This window comes from Alexandromys fortis, unplaced genomic scaffold, assembly GCF_014885135.2.
Source record: "Alexandromys fortis isolate MF-2015 unplaced genomic scaffold, M_Fortis_MF-2015_v1.1 scaffold_22, whole genome shotgun sequence".
Classification (NCBI taxonomy): Eukaryota; Metazoa; Chordata; class Mammalia; order Rodentia; family Cricetidae; genus Alexandromys; species Alexandromys fortis.
In genome coordinates, this window is record NW_026067900.1 from 8,771,496 (window position 1) to 8,792,903 (window position 21,408).

Genomic DNA, 21,408 nt, shown 5'->3' on the forward strand with positions numbered 1-21,408 from the left:
GAGTGATAATTGAATTAAGTAGAAATCAAGAAGGAAATTTAAAAATTCTTAGAATTGAGTGAAAATGAAAATACAACATGCCAAATATCTGTGATTTTGATACAAGGGACTCTCAAGAGGAAAGATTTCATCATCTAGTACCTGTATCAATAACATAAGATCTCAAATTAATAATTTAAGGATACACTTGAAAGCCTTGGGAAAACAAGAACAAACAACTTGCAAAAGAGTAGTTGGGAAAAGATAATCAAAATCAGGGCTGAAATGAATGAAAGAGAAATGAAGAAAAATGATACAAAGAATTGATAATATGACGATTGTTTTTTCAAAAAGGTTAACAAACCTTCACCCAAATTAAGTTAAAGAGAGCACAAATCCAAATTAATAAAATTAGATATAGAAATGGAGAAATTACAATAGATACTGGGGAAATTCAGAGAATCATAAGTACATTTTTAAAAACATATTACACAAAACTGGAAAAATTCTATAAAAATTAATTTCTAGATATATATGGCTTACCAAACTATATCAAGATGAAGTTAATAATTTAAATAGACCTGTAACCTTCAATGAGATAGAAACAGTAATTTAAATACTCCCAAATTTTAAAAAAAGTTCAAGACCAGATGGATTCAGGACAAAATTCTTCCAGACCTTCAAAGAAGAAACAAATTATTTAGTATAATAGAAAGTGAAGAAACATTTATAAATTCTTTTTACAAAGCCAATATTACCCTGATACAACATTAACAAAGACTTCACCAAAAAGAAAACTATAGGTCAGAATCTCTGGTAGATATGGTTATGAAAATTCTCAATATAATATTTGCAAACTCAATTCAAGAACACATCAAAAAGATTATCCACCATGATCAAGTTCACTTGGTCCCAGAAAAGCAGGGATGGTTCAACTGAACCACAGCCATAACCTTTCTATAGTATAGCAATTTCTTGTTGATTGAAATGAAAATAACAGAATCTTGTGGGTATAGTAATTACAAGACAGAAGAAGAAACATATCATACGATACAGGCAAAAGACATATCTTCCCATATCAAGACCAAAGGTTAGAATCATGTGTTATTCTTTACAATTTTTATTTTATGCATCTAATTCTTGGCCTGCATGTGTATGTATGTGCACCACATCCTTGCCTGGTGCTTACAGAAGGCAGAGGGCATCAGATCCTTTGGGACTGGAGTTAGAAACAGTTGTCTGCTACCATGTGGGTGCTGGAAATCAAACCTGGTTCCTCTGGAAGAGCAGCTAGTGCTCTTAACCACTAAACCCTCTCTCCAGCTCCCCAAACTTTTAATTTTTTAAATTTATTGTTGGTTAGCATATAGCATGGCAAGCTTCCTTATGGTATTTTCATGCATAATTATCTTAGGTTGAGCTCCTGCTCCTCTGACACATACCTGCTTCCTCCTATCTTCCTGTTCCTGCCACTTATACTATCCATCCCCAATATTCCTCTTCTTACTTTCATAAACTCATCTATCTCTCTGGGTGTGGTAGTGCTTCTCAGAGAGATTATACTCTGCCACCCAAGCCTTCAAACTGACTTTAGTTGCTGTATCTTCTATTTGTTGTTCTATGTTTAAATGTTTTACTGACAGTCAAAAAGTTCTGCTTTAGCCCTAACCTACCCTTTTCTCACAGTATGTAGCATTGTTTTATTAAGTTGTCAGTCTGGTATGAGAACTGGCCAGTAGATGCAGGTTGTGGAATAAAAACTGTAGACCACATTCCCCCAACTGCCTTAGATACAGATATGAAATTACATAGGGCAGGGCTTGGTAAGCACTCATTGATATCATTGATAGTGCTACTTTTCTATAGGTGTCTACTTTTTGACAGTCTGTATCCTTTCAACTGTAAATTTTGTTTTTATTATTAATCTCCTTTTCTAAATAAAACATCAAGAAGAGGTATGGAATAGTAAGTTTTTTTTTATGATGTCAAGGAAGGTGAACTAAGTCATAGTTGATCAGAGTGCAGAAAATAAAAGACTCTGCAGAACTGAGCCCTAAATGGGACATCTGTATTTACTTTCTTCCCCCAAATATTCAGGAACATCACAAAAGAGGGGGCAGAAAGATTGCAAGAGCCAAAGAATAGGGAGAGCTGCCCTAAAACGGTGTCTTCTGGACGTAGCAGGGGCCTTGAGCTTTCAGCAGCTGTGGCTGCCTGCAGAAGACTGGTACAAGGTGGAGCAAGTCAAAATCCCAGCAAGGACGGCAGAGGAATTCATGAAGCCCCACCTTGACTGAAGTGCTCTTTGTAGTTGATGGCTGCCAAGGGATGGAGACTCAGTTTCCTTCATGGGCGTGGCTCCTGGTAGATTGTCCATGCTTTAGTGGGTAATGTCACACCCATGAACATATGGGCAGCACTGATCAGATTCAGTCTGTTTGGAAAAAGAACATTTTAGTTTTTTTTTCTTTTCAATTTGCCTTTGTTTTTTTGAGTATAGCACCATACCCAATAATTAATCACTAAACAGTTCATAAAATTTTCTCCTGTGGAACACTTTAGAAAGTTACTCTAAAACACCCTGGGAAAATCAATCTATATTGATACTTTGTAGCTCTCCAACTAGTATCCATGATAGTTCATTTCATAAAGCTATAATTTAAAAAGGAGATAAATCTGAAACAATATAAAAGAATTTAAAACTTTTAAATATCTTGTTGCAATCTTTCTGGTGTTCTCTGTGGTCAGTAGTTGATTATCTTTTGAGGGCACTGCAGCACTTCCATTTGTCTGGGATGTCAAACGGCTCAAAAATGTGAGAAAATAGAGTGTCATATCCACATACTCTGGATATGAGAGCTTTAAAAAGCATTCTTCCTGGACTGTGGAGCTGATCTTGAATGTGAAGCACCCATCAAAAGAGTCTTATGGTTGATAGAGCAGGCATCCTGGTTTGTTCTTCAAACATTTTAAGATTTACTTATTTTTATTTTACATGCATGGGTATTTACCATAAATGTATATATTTGCACCAAGTATATACATTTTCCTTGTAGGCCAGAAGACAAGATCTGATCCCCTGGAACTGGAGTTTTCAATGTGGGTGCTAGAAGTTGAATCCAGGTCCTCTGCAAAAGCAGCTAGTTCTCCTAACCTCCGAACCCCCTCTCCAGCCCTAGATGCCCCATTTCAGACACAAACTTACAAAGTGTGTCTATATTCTGAGGCACTTAGTTCACAAATCAATGACTTCACAAGATATGTCAAGTTTTTCTCATGCCATGGATGCCTCCTCTCAGATCTCATGAGCCTTCATGCCTTAGACAACCAGAGTCACATCACTGCCTTCCTGGATGACTTCAGCCTGCAGCAGATGGACATAGTATAGTACTATGAGAACCTGCTTCCCTACTGCCCTATAAAATACTACTTAGGTAAAAAAAATGTGCATGGATTTTTTTTTATCCTCTATCACAACAGAATTGCCTCATCTTGGATGGGGATTCTGGGTATGACCACCTTCATCCCCTCGGCAGTGGGCAAAACAAACTTTAGGATAATAGAGAGCCCTGAGGCTGATGCAGTCCTGTGGCCCCATGGTGAGGCTCCCACAGTGGAAAAGATCCCCAGAGCTATAGGCACCTTTGGCTGCTTCATTCACAGTCTGATCAAAGGCAGGGAAATATAATCTGTAAACTGAATTTCAGCAATGCAGTGTCTTCAGTGAGCAGTTCCTTTTTCAAACCCTTGTCCTCACAATGTGCTGTTAAAGGCAGTTTCCACATTTGACTCAAATGACAGTACCTTAAAGATCTCCATTAAAAACAGCATCTTCACCAACGACTATTGCAGTAGGGTCTTTAACCAATGATTTATCCAAGACTCTTGTCACTGAATGAGAGGTTTATTTTCTGAGTTTTTTTTTATAGAACTTTGGGTATTAAATACAACCCCCCCCTCTCACACACGCACACACAGACACACACCTCACAGTTTGTAATTTCTCTGAGTAAATGTCTGTTTAGTTAAATTATTCTAAGCTATATTAATCCCTCTAATTTACTAGGAAGAGAGTTTCCAATCATTTTTATTCTTTTTATAAAATGCATTAAAATGTTAATTCAAATTCTAATAGTATCCTCATTGCTGATACAAATTATACTATCTTTCATCTGTTTGAGACAGTGATGATACATTTACTTTGATTGGTCAAAGAATCAAATATACTGACTCTTGTGACTAGGGTCTTACTATTTTCTTTTAATTTTTATTTATTTATTTATTAAAGATTTCTATCTCTTCCCCACCGCTGCCTCCCATTTCCCTCCCCCTCCCCCAGTCAAGTCCCCCTCCCTCGTCAGCCCAAAGAGCAATCAGGGTTCCCTGCCCTGTGGGAAGTCCAAGGACCACCCACCTCCATCCAGGTCTAGTAAGGTGAGCATACAAACTGCCTAGGCTCCCACAAAGCCAATACGTGCAGTAGGATCTAAAATCCATTGCCATTGTTCTTGAGGTCTCAGTAGTCCTCATTGTCCGCTATGTTCAGCAAGCGCGAGACCCAGGCCTTTTCAGACCCAGGCCAGCTGGCCTTGGTGAGTTCCCAATAGAACATCCCCATTGTCTCAGTGTGTGGGTGCACCCCTCGTGGTCCTGAGTTCCTTGCTCGTGCTCTCTCTCCTTCTGCTCCTGATTTGGACCTTGAGATTTCAGTCCGGTGCTCCAATGTGGGTCTCTGTCTCTGTCTCTGTCTCCTTTCATCGCCTGATGAAGGTTAATATTCAGGAGGATGCCTATGTTTTTCTTTGGGTTCTCCTTCTTATTTAGCTTCTCTAAGAACCCGAATTATAGGCTCAATGTCCTTTATTTATGGCTAGAAACCAAATATGAGTGAGTACATCCCATGTTCCTCTTTTTGGGTCTGGTTTACCTCACTCAAGATAGTGTTTTCTATTTCCATCCATTTGCCTGCAAACTTCAAGAAGTCCTTGTTTTTTACTGCTGAGTAGTACTCTAATATGTATATATTCCATACTTTCTTCATCCATTCTTCAATTGAAGGGCATCTAGGTTGTTTCCAGGTTCTGGCTATTACAAACAATGCTGCTATATACTTTTGTTGTATGATAAGGCCTCTCTTGGGTATATTCCCAAGAGTGGTATTGCAGGGTCTTACTATTTTTATCCCTGATATTTATTCTCTCTCTTAACATTCTTTACTATTCTCACATCTATCTCTTCATTGTGGGTTTGATACATTAGTCCTAACAAACTTTGTACAAGGGAAAATATTAATCTTACATGAAATAAAGTTACTAAGTGTTAACTATATATATATATTATGTGAATGCTTGTTTCTATTTTGCCTTAAAAGAGAAATTTACAGAAGCATATCACTTTCTATTAACCTGCAAAGCAGACATATGTCATTAAGAACTTAAGGTTATATATAACATTTAGTAGAACGTTACATTCTCAGTATTTGGTTGAAGATATTTTACAAGTTAGATAAAGCCATCAAAACCAATGCTGGGGTGAGATGACACTCAGTTGGAAGAATGACTGCCTAACATGAACCAAGCCATGTGCACATGCCTGTAGTCCTAGCACTCTACAGGTAGTGGCAGAAGGATCAAGAGTTCAAGGTCATCCTCAGCTACGCAGCAAGTTCCGGATAAACCTGGACTGCATGAGAAGTCTTTAAAACAAGCAAACAAAGAAGCCGGGCAATGGTGGCACACGCCTTTAATCCTAGCACTTGGGAGGCTGAGGCAAGTGGATCTCTGTGAGTTCGAGGCCAGCCTGGTCTACAAGTGCTAGTTCCAGGACAGCTAGGACTGTTCACAGAGAAACTCTGCCTCAAAAACAAAACAACCTGTTGAAATATGAGCGGCGGGGCTGCGTCCCCAACACCCCAGCCGCTTGGCTAGCTCATGCCCGAAATAACAACACACAAACTGTATTCATTTAACTGCTTGGCCCATGAACTCTAGCCCTTACAGGCTAATTCTCGCACCTGGACTAGCCCATTTCTAGTAATGTTTGTAAGCACCCCAAGGTGCGCTTACCAGGAAGATTCTAGCCTACGTCCATCTTCATCGCGTGTGCCTCAGAGAGCAGAGCTATCGTGTCTACCCGGGAGAGCTGAGCATGGCATCTCTTCGGGAGCAGAGCAGAGTCTGACCTCACTTCCTCTTCCGCCCAGAATTCTATTCTGTTTACTCCTCCCATCTATGTTCCAAGCCATGAGGCCAAGCAGCTGGTTTATTATAACTTAACCAATGAAATCAACAGATTGATATATGACACTCCCACATCAACAACCCCCCCCCAAAAAACAAGCAAACAAAACAACACCCCACTCAAACAGTAGCAACAAACGTTTGGGGTCTGGAGATATGGTTCATGGATGCAGTGCTTGCCCTGCAACATGCAAATCAGACATTAGGTCCTAAGTACCTGCATTAAAAGCTGGGTTTGGTGACCTGTCTGTAATCCTAGTGCTTAGGAGGTAGAGACAGGGTCCCTAGGGCAAGCTGGGTAGCTTTGGATTCTGTGAGAAACCCTACTTCGGTAAATAAAGTGGACAGTGGTCAAGGAAAACACCTGATGTTTTCCTCTGGGCTTTATTCCCACATGTACAGTACAACTGCACATGTGTACTTGTACACACACAGACATTCACATTATATATCGGAAAGCTTCATTTTTTCTTCTGGTTTCTGAAAATGGCATTCATATTGAGTGAGGAAAGCCAGGTGCATTTACACATGCCTATTATCCACACACACACACACTTGGAAGTAGAAGCAGGAGAGTAAGAAGTTTAAAGCATCCTCAGCTTCATAAGGAGCTCATGGCCAGTCTGGGATATATGAGATGCTGCCTCAAAGTGTTATCAATCAGTAGAATGGGTAATACTAATCTCTGCTAACAAGCAGTCTCATTTGACCTCTGTTGCTATAGGATGAGATGATAAAACTGTCTAGTTCCAAAGATATCTTTTATACCAGCGTTTCCAGGGAAATTTTCCTTTGTCTTAATGATTTCATTTACATAAGACAGTCTTCTGACTTTCTGATGGCTAATGACGAGATGCTGCATGAAAGTCTCACCTCTGCTGCATCAGTCCTGCTACTTGTGAAATCCATTTCTGTGAAATGACAAGAAAAACTGTTGGCATCTACCTGTGTAGTTGGAAGGCAAAGCAGACCCTTATGCTGTTTACAAGGGCAGAATTGTTTCTCTTATTAAAAGACTCAGTTAGAACTAAGGGTTATATTCTATTCCTTCTCTCTATGAATAAGATTTGTAAATGATATACATTCTCCTCCTAAAATCTTGTTTTCTCTCTTGCTTCTTAGTCAATTGGAAATGCTAAAACGACCAGGAATGATAATAGCAGCCGGTTTGGGAAATATATTGAAATTGGTTTTGACAAGAGATATCGAATCATCGGTGCCAATATGAGAACTTACCTTTTAGAGAAATCCAGAGTGGTATTCCAGGTAAGTTGTATGTGTACACACATTCAAATACTTGTGTTGATTTTTGGATTATTATATAATTGCTATATTAAGTTTTCTTGGGGAGAGGGAAACAAGCAACCCAGAGAGAACACCAAAGACAGAATAAAATAACTATTTTATGGAAGTTTAATTTGATGAATCAGTTAATTATTATGCTTATTATATAAATGATTGACCCCAAAGTAGCTGTGTCACTATGAAGTCCCATCCCATTATGGATGACAACCTCGTGGAAACTGCATCATAGAGCCTCCCTTTCAGTTAACCTTTCATTTTTTACATATCCTAACATCTCGCAAGATCATTTGCACTGGGGGAGAATAGAGCAGAAAGTAATTGCTTCAATCCTAGCTGAAGCTCCTGTGACTTCACCTTGCCTTTTCTACTAGGCTCTATTACAGCTTCCTCACTATTACTTAAGACCTAGGCACGTCTTTGGGGTTCTGTTGAATTCATTTCCATGGCAAGAGAGGTAACATAATCTCTTTCCCAAGATAATGGTCATTTTACACCCAAGGAAAAAGCCGTACTATACCAATTATAGAGCCCTTGTTTGCCAGTATGATATACCTCATTTCTCAGTACTCTTGCGCTTAGTCTCACAGCATTATTATAAAAGGCACTTGGATAGAAACATATAAAATGATTCCGGCCAGAGGTAGAGGACTACTTCTTTAAACTAATTGTTCTTGAGAATGGGCACTGATTTAGGTTTATTGTTTCATATTTTATTAACTTTTTAAATTACTGTACAAAATAATGGATTCCATTATGACATCCGTGTATATACATATAATTGCTCCGTACCACTCTTGTAACCTCCTTTTTTTCTTGCTGATCTGCTTTCTCTCTCACACAGTGTCTTCCTGATGTCGTTCATAGACATATATGTATACATGTCTATGTGAATATATCTTAAAGCTAGATTCTGCATGTGAAAGAAGGCATGTTTTGTCTTTCTCCACTCCACGACCCTTGTTTACTCTCACCCCCTGCTTTAGACATTATTCCTCATCATAGTCTCTATTCTACTTTCATGTTGTCTCATGTGTGTGTTATGCATTTATGTTTAAATTATATTCTACTTGTAAAAGAAAATGTGTGTTGTTTGTCTTTCTGAGTCTGGTGAGTGGTTTTGACTTTCTTACAGATATTATTGAAAAGCTCAGTTGAGACAAGGCATTATTTAGTCTTGTCTCTTATATTTCCCAATTGACAAAGAAAGCATTGATCTATGTCTTCAAAGAATTTCAACTCAGCTCAAGAAAAACACAATATCCCTGTCCTCTTTACTCTTTTTTATTCTTAGGATATATCATTGAGGAGAAAAGTGATGTTATAGGGAAATTGAGAAGGGGGTTTCTTTGAGTTCTTAGTCTTAATAAAATAATTTAAAAATCCATTCAGATGCTTGAGGATAATTTTACTAAAGTTTGAAAGTAAAACAACAATAGAGGAAGGCTCAAAATCCCAGCAGTCGCCAAAAAGAGGGAAGACCGAAAAGTCAGGCCTTTTAAGCTAGGCATGGAGGGCAGACAAGGCCTAGAACATCAGGAAAAACATACTTATGAGGGCTGAGTCTCATCTGAGTTCAGAGGTACCCATTTCCTGGCTCTTATACCCTAGAGCAAAAGATTGCATAGGGACACATGGTTAGAAATAGAAATAGCTCATTAAGAAGGGAAAAGTATCCAAGGAATGGAAGTGGGCTAATGAGCTGAAGAAAGAACCCAACAAATACTGGGCCATGTGGCCTGGATCCATTATAGATGATTTACATAATATCAGTTCCAAGTTCAAATAGGCAGAGCTTCTTGTGAACATGTTCTTTAGAAGAAGCCAGTAGGGAAGCCAGCTCTCTTTTGCAGACTGGCATTCCTCCTGTTAACCCTGATGTTTCAGCCCAGTCCCTGTTCTGCCAGTCAGAGCTCAAAGAAAGCTGCCATAGCCAAGTTGTAAACTGCCATCAAATCACAGCTGAATATTCATACAGAATTTTTGTTGACACTTGTATTGTTGTTCCTTTCTGATGGGAAGACGTGTGTTATGCCCTTGCAGCACTAGCAGGTGTACACTCTCACATTGTAGGCACGTGAGGATGTGGATTATCATCAGAAAATGTCAGTATGTGGCTCCTGGTGACCCATTGCACACATCATACCAAGACCCAGAGTTTCAGTGACCCGCGTGCTGGATGCCTCATCAGTAAAGCTGAAATACTCCGCACAGCAGGATCTAGTCTTCTGTTGCCAAAGTCTGTTTTGGCTTTGAAATTGTCTTGTATATGCCGAGGCATGATTTGGGGAAGCCAGGAACCCTGACTTTGCCTGATTAAATACTTAATCTTAAATTATAATGCTTGATATGCATAAACTTATAAATAAATACTTGATATGTATAGTAAGGCAGTAACCACCCTCCTTTAAAGTTACAAACAACAGTGTTATTCCACACATTAAAAAATAATCTATAGTGAGAAGAAAGAATAAGTGAAATGTAGATGGATTAAGTCCTTGTAGAAATATGTAGGAAGATGGGACTGGAAAGATGGCTCAGAGGTTAGGAGAGGACCTGAGTTCAAATCCCATTACCTATATCGGTGTCTAACAACTGTCTGTAACTCCAATCCCAGGAGATTCAGCACTCTTCTCTGGCTTTTACATACACTACACACATGTGGTGCTCAAACAGACATGCAGGCAAAACACCTATATACATAAACTAAAAATTAATTTTTTTAAAAAAAAGAAATATATAGGACTGTGAGCAAGCGTAAGAGAGATGGAAATTGACCTTGTGGTCGATTGACCAGTGGTAAGACTGCCTAATAAAGAATTTGACAAAGCTCAGTCTTTATCTATAGGTGTGGTAGTAAGTCTAGCAGTTCCCCAGTCTTCAGGAGTATAGAATATTGAGAATGTTTGTTTTATCAAATGAATCACAGTCAAAATAAGCTATTCTGTACAAAGATGACCACAGCGTTTCTGCAGGCCCACCTGATTTTCTAGTTTCTGTGTGCTGAACCACTTGATCTCTTGCCTAGTCATGCTTGTGGTCATTGGTATGTTTGTTCAGTGTCCTGTGTTCCTTCAGTAGTCATAACCCCTTTAGGCTTCAGAACTCCCCTTAACTTTATTAACTTTTATTAACTTTAATCTTTATTCAGATGGATGTACTCCAAAATTTAAGAATATGTTGATTGGATTTTAGTATTCAGCTTCATATGTGCAGTAAGTTTTGCAACTATTCTCTAGATGTGTATGTAGAAAAAAAAAACTAAGGAAATACTAAATATTGATCTTATATTATAAATTTTTTCATTTTATCAAATTATTGTTGATAGGAAAATATGCTATATATGTTACATAATTCAAAGTTTATAGTATATAAACACATATAGAGAATACAGTACATTCATGGACTTACTGCAGTCATAAGAGATCAGTATCTCTAAAGTATGGCAAAGATGAGATTATTCTTTTAGTCAAAGTGTTAGGAATACCACAAATCTAGAAGTTATTAGTAGAAAATAATGGTGAGCTTTGCAAAAAAATAACATTTTAGCTTCCCCCCGGTCACCAGTGTTTAATGATTGTGGCCATCTATCAAGAAATTCCCTAATTCAGGAACATTACTAAGTGAGGCACAGTAGTGCAGGCCTCTTGAGAGACTGAATCAGAAGACTCACAAGTTCAAGACCTGTCTGATCTACAGAGCAGTTCAGAGCCAGACAGGGCATTTAGTGAGACTATCGAGACTATCTCAAAATAAAAAGTTAAAATGGACTTGAGATACAGTGCGGTGGTAGGGAACACTTGCCTAGCATGTTTGAAGCCTTGAGTTTAAGAACACCAAAAACCCTTAAAAAAAAAAAAGTCCTGCTGCCTGGTATTTTATACTAAATATGACTAATACTTTTATCCTTACTTATTTTTTATTTTTCAAGAAATAGAGCCTCATTGTTTGCCCTGCCTGGTTTCAATTTTTATGCCATCCTCCTACTTTGTAGATGTAGCATAAATTATAAGAGTTAATTATTTAAATCAGTATTAGAAAATATGGGGAATTGCTGAGATGGTTAAATATTAAAATTATGTGTTATGGTAGGTTTTCCTGGTTTTTATATTAAGAAGTCATAATTGAAAGCTCTTCTTATTTCAAAGGCAGAAGAGGAGAGAAACTACCATATCTTCTATCAGCTCTGTGCGTCAGCGAAGTTACCTGAGTTTAAAATGCTGCGATTAGGTATGGATATGATACTAGACGGGCATGCTTTTCTGTGAAATTTTGAGTTCTCAAGCTTGTCAAAAAAATCTTACTTCATACTAAAATATTTATGAATGAAAAGATTCTTGAAGGTTTCCAGCTGGCTTTAGAGTGGGTGGGTTGAGTGGCCATATCAGGGACAGGATTACCTGTAGCAGTGGGTTGGGGTAAGTGAGGAGTAGATGGGGTTCAGCGTTCTAACCTCCCTTCTTTTATACATGCTTGAAAACTGCTTTCATGAAAGAGTTTGAGAAATATATTCTAGCATTTTGTTTGGAATTAAATCCAAAGAAAAATATAATTTATTTCACCCATTAATATAAAATCTGTGAGCATTTTAGTTTTGGATCTTCTATTAGTATGTGAGTTTAGACTGGGCAGACTCCAAATCCTCTATATGTCAGTGTGCTGTCACTGCCTCTAATTCAGCATGTGTGTAAGGGTGGAAGTCCAAGCCTCTCTTCATAAAAGGAAAACCTTTACCTTCCTTCACTGCAGGAAATGCGGATAGTTTTCATTACACGAAGCAAGGAGGCAGCCCTATGATTGAAGGAGTGGATGATGCAAAGGAGATGGCGCACACCAGGCAGGCCTGCACTCTGCTGGGTAATGTCATTTCATTCTTTAACTTACAAGTGCTGGTCGTTTTGAATCAAGTGACTTTTGTTTGGAATATTGGTTTGGCTTTATGCTAACTGATAAACAGTGCTGCGAGATTTCACATATATGGAACTTGTTCAGACAAATGGGCCTGAGGTTTCTTAGAACAGCTTTAGGATTAGATAGTGGTAACAGTTGCTCAACCTTGTTAATTAAATGAAGATTATTTTGAATTGCACTTTAAGAGCATATTTCAGTATTAGGAGAGGTAAGATTAACTTTTAGATTAAATTTTTACAAAAATCTAGTGTTTGAAACTAAATGAAGTGGGTTTTTTTTTTTTTAACAGACTTAATTCACTTTTATTTTCCTTGTATAAAAACCCTTATGTGGCGGCCACAGCTGGAGCCAGGGTCCTCTGAACAGAGACTCTCTGGTGTGGGTTTTCACAAGATGGTCAGTGAATTCCTGATAAGGAGACTTGGTGAACACAGTCTCTTTCCAGAGGTCGGGGGTCAGGTAGCTGTAGGTCTTAGAGATGGCATCAAAGGTGGCCTTGGCAAAGTTGCCCAGGGTGACAGTGCAGCCCCTGGCTGATGTGTAGCAGTCATCAATGCCAGCCATCATCAGTAGCTTCTTGGGCACGGGAGCGGAGACTATCTATACCAGTGCATCTTGGGGCAGGGATGAGACGCACCAGCACAGAACCTCTGCGGCCTGTCACTTTGCAAGGAACAGTGTGGGGTTTGCCAATCTTGTTCCCCCAGTAGCCAATGGCGGATGACGCTGGTGCAGTGGGAGGGCCCGGAGAACCCGGGGGCCCAGGATTAGGAGGCCCTGGCCCTCTGCAGCCCTGGTCAAGGCCGTGGCTGAGGCTGAGGCTGAGGCTGAGGCTGAGGCTGAGGCTGAGGCTGAGGCTGAGGCTGAGGCTGAGGCTGAGGCTGAGGCTGAGGCTGAGGCTGAGGCCGCAGGGCTCGCGGAGGTAAAGCTGAAGACAAGGAGTGGATTCCTGTCACCAAGCTGGGCCGCCTGGTTAAGGACATGAAAATCAAGTCCCTAGAGGAGATCTACCTGTTCTCCCTGCCCATTAAGGAGTCCGAGATTATTGACTTTTTCCTGGGAGCTTCCCCAAAGGATGAGGTTCTGAAGATCATGCCCGTGCAGAAGCAGACTAGGGCAGGCCAGCGGACCAGGTTCAAGGCTTTCTTCGCTATTGAAGACAACAATGGTCACGTAGGTCTGTCAAGTGCTTCAAGGAGGTAGCCACTGCCATCGAGGGGCCATCATTTTGGCCAAGCTTTCCATTGTCCCTGTGCAGTGAGGGTTTTTTTTTTTTTAATAAACTCACATTTTGTGGGTTTTGTTCGTTGGTTGTTTGGGGGGCTTGCTTATTTTTGTTCTTATGTTTTTGTTTGTTGATAATTTTTGGAGATAGGTTTTCACCATGTTGCTCAGCCTGGTCTTTGACTTTTGATCCTCTTGCCTTGGCCTCTTGAGTACTGGGATGGAGGGCATGTGTCACAATGCCCAGTGCAGAGTTTTGCTTTTGTTATTTTTCTTGTTATTTTCAGGGCATGGTGACAGAACACGTGTATTTTAGTGTTTTCCTTTTGTTGTTGCTTTTTGATAAAAGAGTTTTTAAGACTCAATTGTTTGAGAATTTCATACATGCACATAGTGTTGTTATTCCAGTGTTTTTGAAACAGATGCCATTGTTCTCTCTGTGATTTGAAAGTGTTAAGTCCACATATGAATCAATTAATACTATGAACTATACAAATTTCTTTTTTTTTTTTTGATTTTCGAGGCAGGGTTTCTCTGTAGCTTTTGGTTCCTGTCCTGGAACTAGCTCTTCTAGACCAGGCTGGCCTCAAACTCACAGAGATCTGCCTGCCTCGGCCTCCCAAGTGCTGAGATTAAAGGCGTGTGCCACCACCGCCCGGCCAGAACTATACAACTTTTAAAGGTGTCCTTTTCCCCCATATTTTTATAAAACCTCAGAATAGAAGTAACTCAATTATTGTATTTGGTATTTAGAGACATGCCATCAAGCAAGGGAGCTTAGGTCTTGAACCACTGTGGGACTTGCTAAAAATGAAGACTCTCATACCACTTCACAAAGCTGTGGGTTCAGAATGTGCATTTTAGCAAGACCTGCCAGTGCTCCACGAACACATTATGAGAACACTGCTCTCCTTAAGAATTTTAAAAGATCAGTTCAATGCTGGGTGTGGTAGCACATGCCCTTTATTCCAGCACACAAGAGGCAGAGAGGCTAAAGAATCTCTGTGTTCACAGCCACCTGGTCTACAGAGTGAGTTTCAGGATAGCTAGGGCTACAAAGAGAAATCCTGTCTCAGAAAAGCCTAAAAAGGAAGGAAAGAAGGGAGGGAGGGAGGGAGGGAGGGAGGGAGGGAGGGGGGGGGAGGGGGGGGGGGGGGGGAAGGGAGGGAGAGGAGGGAGGAAGGAAGGAAGGAGAGGAAGGAAAGAAGGAAGATAGGAGATAGCAAAACATTCATCATAAGGTTAATCTCAATTGCCTAATAGAAAAAAATGTTTTGAAAATAATTTTACTACTTTTACTTATATAATTATGTTTAATATTCTAGAACTTCTTATCTTCACTGAAAAATGAAACCAGATCTGGTAAAAGCCAGAACATATCCAGCTTTCTAATCTCATCATATCATTTAGGTCCTGTTCCAAAGCTGTGTTTGGACTTTTACTCATTAACTTTGAATATAAAACTATAAAATACTTCTGATCTTGAAATCTCTTTGATTTCTAATTAATCTATACTTGAAGTATTTTAATAATCCAACTTAAATCAGCCTTATTAGGCTACAATATGCATTTTAAGTAGGGATAAATAGTAGCAATAATATTAATAAAGTATTTATATATCTAAGATGTGACAGTAATGCTCACTTTTAAAATACCTAATGTGTCCCAGGTGTACTCTGTGAATTATCTCATTTAATGTTAAAAACACTCTTTGAAGAATTATCTCCTTATCTCAAATAAGAAAACCAAAGCATAGGTAGATGAAGTTTTCTGTCTGTGGAGGTGGCAGGTTGATTTCAGTGCCAGGACATAAGACCAGATCAGGCATACTCCATAACCTACAATGTGAATCTGCAAAGTTAAAAGTATTGCTTTTGTGACTATGTATATAATATGCACATCTGGCAATATTTAAGAATTAATACTAGAGTTAAAATATTCTCTTATAATTACTATTTTGCTATTCTGCCATAAATCACTTGTTTATTTGCTATATTCCAGGAATAAGTGAATCTTACCAAATGGGAATTTTTCGAATACTTGCTGGCATCCTTCACTTAGGCAATGTTGGATTTGCATCTCGAGATTCAGACAGCTGCACAATACCTGTAAGTTCACAAGCTTAACGTGATGGCAGGCTGTCCATTAGTTTTGTTTTATTGCTGGGGATAGAACCTAGGGCTTTGCACATGCTAGGTAAGTAATGTATTTGTGGCATGCCCCATGTGGGGCTTTTTGAACATGGTTCTATGGGTCATACGTGCACTTTACCTACTGAGCCATCTCCATAGACCTACAGTGGGTTTCATTTTTAATTTATTTATTATTTTATTTATTTTGTATATTTGTGCACATGCATAAGCACACAGATATACAACAACTTTGTGTGTGTATGTAGAGCAGAAGAGGACATTGGATCACTAAAACCTAGAGTTGCATGATTAGCTTGCTACTCGGGTTCTGGAACCCAGCTCCAATCTTGAGAATTGTGTAGCAAGCAGTTTAAACTGCTGAGCTATCTCTCCAGCCCCACTGTGTATGTGTGTGTGGTGTGTGTGTGTGCACGCACACATGCATGTGTGTATTGGCATATATGTGCCACATGCATGTGGAATCCAAAATATGTGTGTGTATGTACTGGCATGTATGTGCCAGACACATGTGGAATCCAAAGACAACTTTGGGAGTTGGTTCTCACCTTTCGCACTATTGAAGCAAGATATCTCTTGTTTCTACCTGTTCCTCATACTCTGGAATGGAAGCCTTTGGCCAGTTCTCCTGTCTTTGCTTTCCAGTTCATCACAGAGTACTAGGATTTCAGATAATTGCCACCACATCCAGATTTTACCTGGGTCCCAGAGATTGAATTTAGTTAATCAGGCTGTGTGCTATGGGTTAATGTTCTTGTACACTTTAAAGATTTGTCACTTGTATTGGTTTAATAAAACATTGATTGGCCTGTAGCCACGCAGGAAGTATAGGCAGGACAACCAGACTAAGAAAATTCTGGGAAGAGGAAAGACAGAGAAGCATTCACCAGCCAGATGCAGAGGAAGCAAGATGAGAATGCCTTACTGAGAAAAGTTACCTAGTCATATCTAAACATAGACAAGAACTATGGGTTAATTTAAGTTGTAAGAGCTAGTTAGTAATAAGTCTGAGCTAATAGGCCAAACAGTTTATAATTAATAAAAGCCTCAGTGTGTTTCTTGGGACTGAATGGCTGCGAGACCAGACTGGAGAGAAACTTTTGTCCACAGCTGTGTTACTTTTGTCCACTGAATCATCTCTCTAGCCCTGCATTTTTTTTTTAAAGAGAAAATGATGGGTCTGGTTTAAACCCCTATTTTCTCTTAAGGAAATATTAGCCCTTCCTTCCTTCTTTCCTTTCTTTTCCTTTCCTTTTTTTCCTTTTCTTTTTTTTCCTTTCCTTTCCTTTTCCCTCCCTCCCTCCCTCCCTCCCTCCCTTCCTTTCTTTGGCAGGGTGCTAGCCTCAAACTTGTGACAATCCTTCTGCCTTATTCTGCTAAGTACTGGGATTGCAGGTATGCATAGTCATACCTATCAACAGTTGTTTGTTTTTTCCCCCCAAAACCAGCTTTATTGAGATACAATCTATTTACCACTGGCAATACATGATTGTGAGTATTCTCATAGATATATGTAACCATAACCACAATGGGTTTAAAATACTTTCAAAATGAAGCCTGGGCCCCTTACCTATTGTCAATTTGTACCCCTATCTCATCAACTCAAACTGTCTTGAGTTGTTGCCTCTGTAGAGTGACCTATTCTGGACACTAATATGAATTGAATATGTGGTCTTTCAAAGTTAATTCATGTAGTACATATCACTCCTTCAAAACCAGTAGTTGTTGTTAGTCAAGGTACTGAATTGTATCTGAAGTGATTACTTTTAGGGAAGGGCTGCTTGCCTGGGAAGGGTCCATTGAGGGCATCAGGAAATTCAGGTTTTAATGGCAGTGCTGATATATACTAGCCATGTGATTGTTGTCAAGCTGTTTGTCCCTTTGGATCTCATTTCCTCATTTTTCAATGAGAGATAATATATACCCTGCCCATTCTCCAGAAATGTTGTCAAATGCACTTGATGCATAGGGAAGATGGGGGAAAATAAAACACACTGATGTGTATTAAACAAGTATTTATCAAACATCCATTCATATAAGGTCCACAGAAGACATGTAAGGGATTCAGAATTCTGTTAATAATTAAAGAATTCTAATCTAAAAGTTCTTCAAATGACATCAGACTGTCTACTTAAAACCATTGATGGCCTGAGGATAAAGGTCAGCCATGGTCTTTATAACTTCATTTTACACATTTCTGCTTTACTTAGCTTCAGTCCCTCCTTTTGCTAGTTTCCCTCCTACTACAGAAATTTTTTCTCCTCATGTTTCCCTCAACTTAGACAATATTCCTCTTCTTAACCAAGAAGTTTCTGATGCTATTCTTTCTCATCCTAACCTATGATCTAATTGTCTCCTGCCTTGCTGGATAGAGCAAACTCCTCTTGTGTGGACTCTCAGCACAGTGTCTTCCTCTTTATATTGTTTCACACTTCAGTCATTAATATCTACTTCTCCTGAGACTGCAAGCACTTGGTGGGAAGGGACTGTCTTAGTTACTTTTCTGTTGCTGTATTAAGACACCATGAACAAGCTAATTTAGTTCATAGAGTGAGTCCTTGACCATCATAGTTAGGAACATGATCAGCAAGCAGGCAGGCATGGCTCTAAGGCAAGTAGCTGAGATCTTATATCTTGAACCACAAGCGCAAGGCAGAGACAGAGACACTGGGAGTGGTATACACTTTTGAAACCTCGAACCTGTTCCCAGTGGAAAACCTCCTTCAAGAAGACCACACCGCCAATCCTTCCCAAAAAGCTCCAGCAACTGGTGTCCAAGTACCAAAATATGAGCTACTGGGGGCCATTCTCACTCAAACCATCATAGGGGCCATGCTTGTTTTGTTTACTAGCTCAGATTCATTAACTAGCTGACAGATTTCTGACTGAGTGATTGAATATGTCCTAAGAGATACAGGAAAAAAATCTATGAAGAACCAAGAAAGTTCTTCATAGAACTTTTTTTTCCCAAATGAGCCCTACAGGAGATTGCAAAGTGACATTTATATGCTGGCTTATGAATGCTTCTTATTATCTTGCTGATGAGTGATGCTGATGTCCATATGACAGAAATTTTGCTAAATTTTGTTACTTCCCTTTTCAGGACTTATTCATTGATTGATCGTGCCGTAGGCAATAACACATTCTCTTTTGGCAGCCCAAGCATGAGCCACTTATCATCTTCTGTGACCTCATGGGTGTGGATTATGAAGAGATGTGTCACTGGCTCTGTCACCGAAAGCTGGCTACTGCCACAGAGACATATATCAAGCCCATCTCCAAGCTGCAGGCCACAAATGCCCGAGATGCTCTAGCAAAGCACATCTATGCAAAACTCTTCAGCTGGATTGTGGACCACGTCAACCAGGCTCTCCATTCTGCTGTCAAGCAGCACTCTTTCATTGGCGTGCTGGATATTTATGGGTGAGTGCATTTGGCTTATTGCCCTACCCTGCTGGAAAGCAGTTGTTTGTCGCGAGTGTTTTGTAACTCTGAGCACTATTTAATTTTGTTTTCTACTGGAGAAGAAAGGAAATCCTACTTATGATCATTCAGAAGTGTCTTTGATGATGGAAATATAATGATGCTAAAAAATAATTAAGCTCTGCTTAAACAATTAGCTCAACTCCAGTCCTATTTGCTAATCTAATAGGTAGAGTTAATTGATTTCAGACTCTTGTATGATTAATTATTGATTTTCTGAAAATATAATTTCATTTCTAGTTGCCTTCTCTGGTTACACTTCTGTAATTGTTGAAACTTTTTGGCAGCTAATTTTTCACCCTCTGATTCAGTTTTACAGAAGCACCTATAGCATCACTATTTCTACCCCCTGTCTCTGGGGATAGAAATTTTGATGTATAAACTGAGAGGAATGGTAGTCTTAGCATAGTTCTGCTGTTCTGTACTGGAGGGTGAATGAGCCTCAAACACCCAGAGCTGCACACCCATAGGCAGGGCCATACAAGGGAAGCTTTGTCTCAGCCAGTGCCCATCGTGTTGTGTCTTAGCAGCAACCTTTATCTGATATTTAAAGAAGATGGGATAGTGTTAAGGAGCTTCTCATTTCCTCTTCCAAGTATGCTTATTTTCAATATTTTTAAAAGCTGTTTATTCTTTTTCTTTCCTTCCTACCTTACTTTTTTGGTGTTACAGATTTGAAACTTTTGAGATAAATAGTTTTGAACAGTTTTGCATAAATTATGCAAATGAAAAACTGCAGCAACAATTCAACATGGTAAGAATTTTCTTTCTTGAATAAAATTTTGCTATAGATTTTTCTTTTGAATTCTTAGTCTTTGTTAGAAGCTTGGTCTGTGAAATAAACTCCTGAACTATAATTATTATGTAGGTTTAGAATAGTGAAACTGCCAAGGAACTGAGCATTACAAATTGATGTAACATTAAAAACAGTTTGTCAGTTATCACTTATCTAGAATAGTGAGCATTTGGGCAGATAATCTGAATGAGAGTGGTAAGTTGGGCAGGCATTAACATTGAGTCTTTCTGTGTGCTGTTTGGAAGCCAACAATATGTGTAGTTATAACTACATTAACCACCATTTACTGTGTTACCAAGATGTCAGAATTTTACAAATTCTCTTTTCAGTGGGGAAAAATTCTTCACTGAGGCAACGGCAACGGGCATATTTTGGAAGTTGCCCTTATTGGCTAACCTCCTGCCTCTGCATTCTGAGTACTGGGTACATTCAAGTACTGACTTGCCACCACCGCACCACCCACTTCAAACAAAATGTTTTATTTTGTCTGAAATGAATGATAAATTTATCTCAAAATAATCTGTACATAAATTGTCATAACAGTGTAAAACAGAAAATGTGCTTGAAAAACGTACTTTTTATTTTCAGAGAGAACAAATTTATATTAGGTAAAGTTAGAAATGACATGGTTCATTTTTAGGTCTTGTTGAGTCGTTAAAAAGAAAAGTTTCAACTGTGATAGAATACTGTGTTATGTTTAAGCGCTACTTGTTTTCAAATTTTATTTTCTATGATATGGAAACTTTTTCATATATATGTATTCAGCAGTATGTATATATTGCTGAGTAAGGACCAATAAATGGGGAAAACAAAGACAAAATAAAGTTTTAAATTGAGAAGTCAAAAAAAGCTGATGAACATAATCTTTTAAAATATGATATAAATATTAATAAGCAGCAAAGAAAATTAAAAATTTTTGCATAGAGACAGATTGGGGTTTTGTACATTTGGGACTGAAGTTTTTAAGTATATGACATTGTCGAATATTATAAGTACTTTGGTACGCAAACCATCTTTGTTTAGCAAGTAAAGCTGTTTGTTGCAGTGAAATAATGTAGAAGAGATCTTAAAAATGCTAAGGTTTTCCATATTAACAGGACCAGTTTTTCACCAGTTATGGATAGTTGTAAACTATCTGTGAGTACTGGGAACTGAACCCAGCTCCTCTACAAGAGCAACAAGTGCTCTTAAACACTGAGCCATCTCTCCAGTCCCAAATCCTTAGTTCTTAATGGTACCCTGTTTACCACTTTATTAATAGTAATAAAAAAAAAAACAGAAGAAATTTGTTAATTTGAAATATATATATATATATATACACACA

At 38.8% G+C, this 21,408-nt stretch overlaps 1 protein-coding gene and 1 pseudogene across 4 annotated transcripts in view; one reads left to right on the forward strand and one right to left on the reverse strand.

Moving 5' to 3' along the window:
* Positions 1-21,408, forward strand: part of Myo5a (myosin VA) — a 153,733-nt gene that overhangs the window by 60,831 nt on the left and 71,494 nt on the right. For all 4 annotated transcript variants that reach the window (XM_050125053.1, XM_050125063.1, XM_050125033.1 and 1 more), the window contains exons 6-11: positions 7,341-7,484; positions 11,669-11,750; positions 12,270-12,377; positions 15,657-15,763; positions 18,963-19,228; positions 19,961-20,042. In XM_050125053.1, the coding sequence (XP_049981010.1) occupies positions 7,341-7,484; positions 11,669-11,750; positions 12,270-12,377; positions 15,657-15,763; positions 18,963-19,228; positions 19,961-20,042 (789 nt within the window). The remainder of the gene's footprint in view (positions 1-7,340; positions 7,485-11,668; positions 11,751-12,269; positions 12,378-15,656; positions 15,764-18,962; positions 19,229-19,960; positions 20,043-21,408) is intronic.
* Positions 3,129-7,080, reverse strand: LOC126489769 (2-oxoisovalerate dehydrogenase subunit beta, mitochondrial-like; annotated as a pseudogene).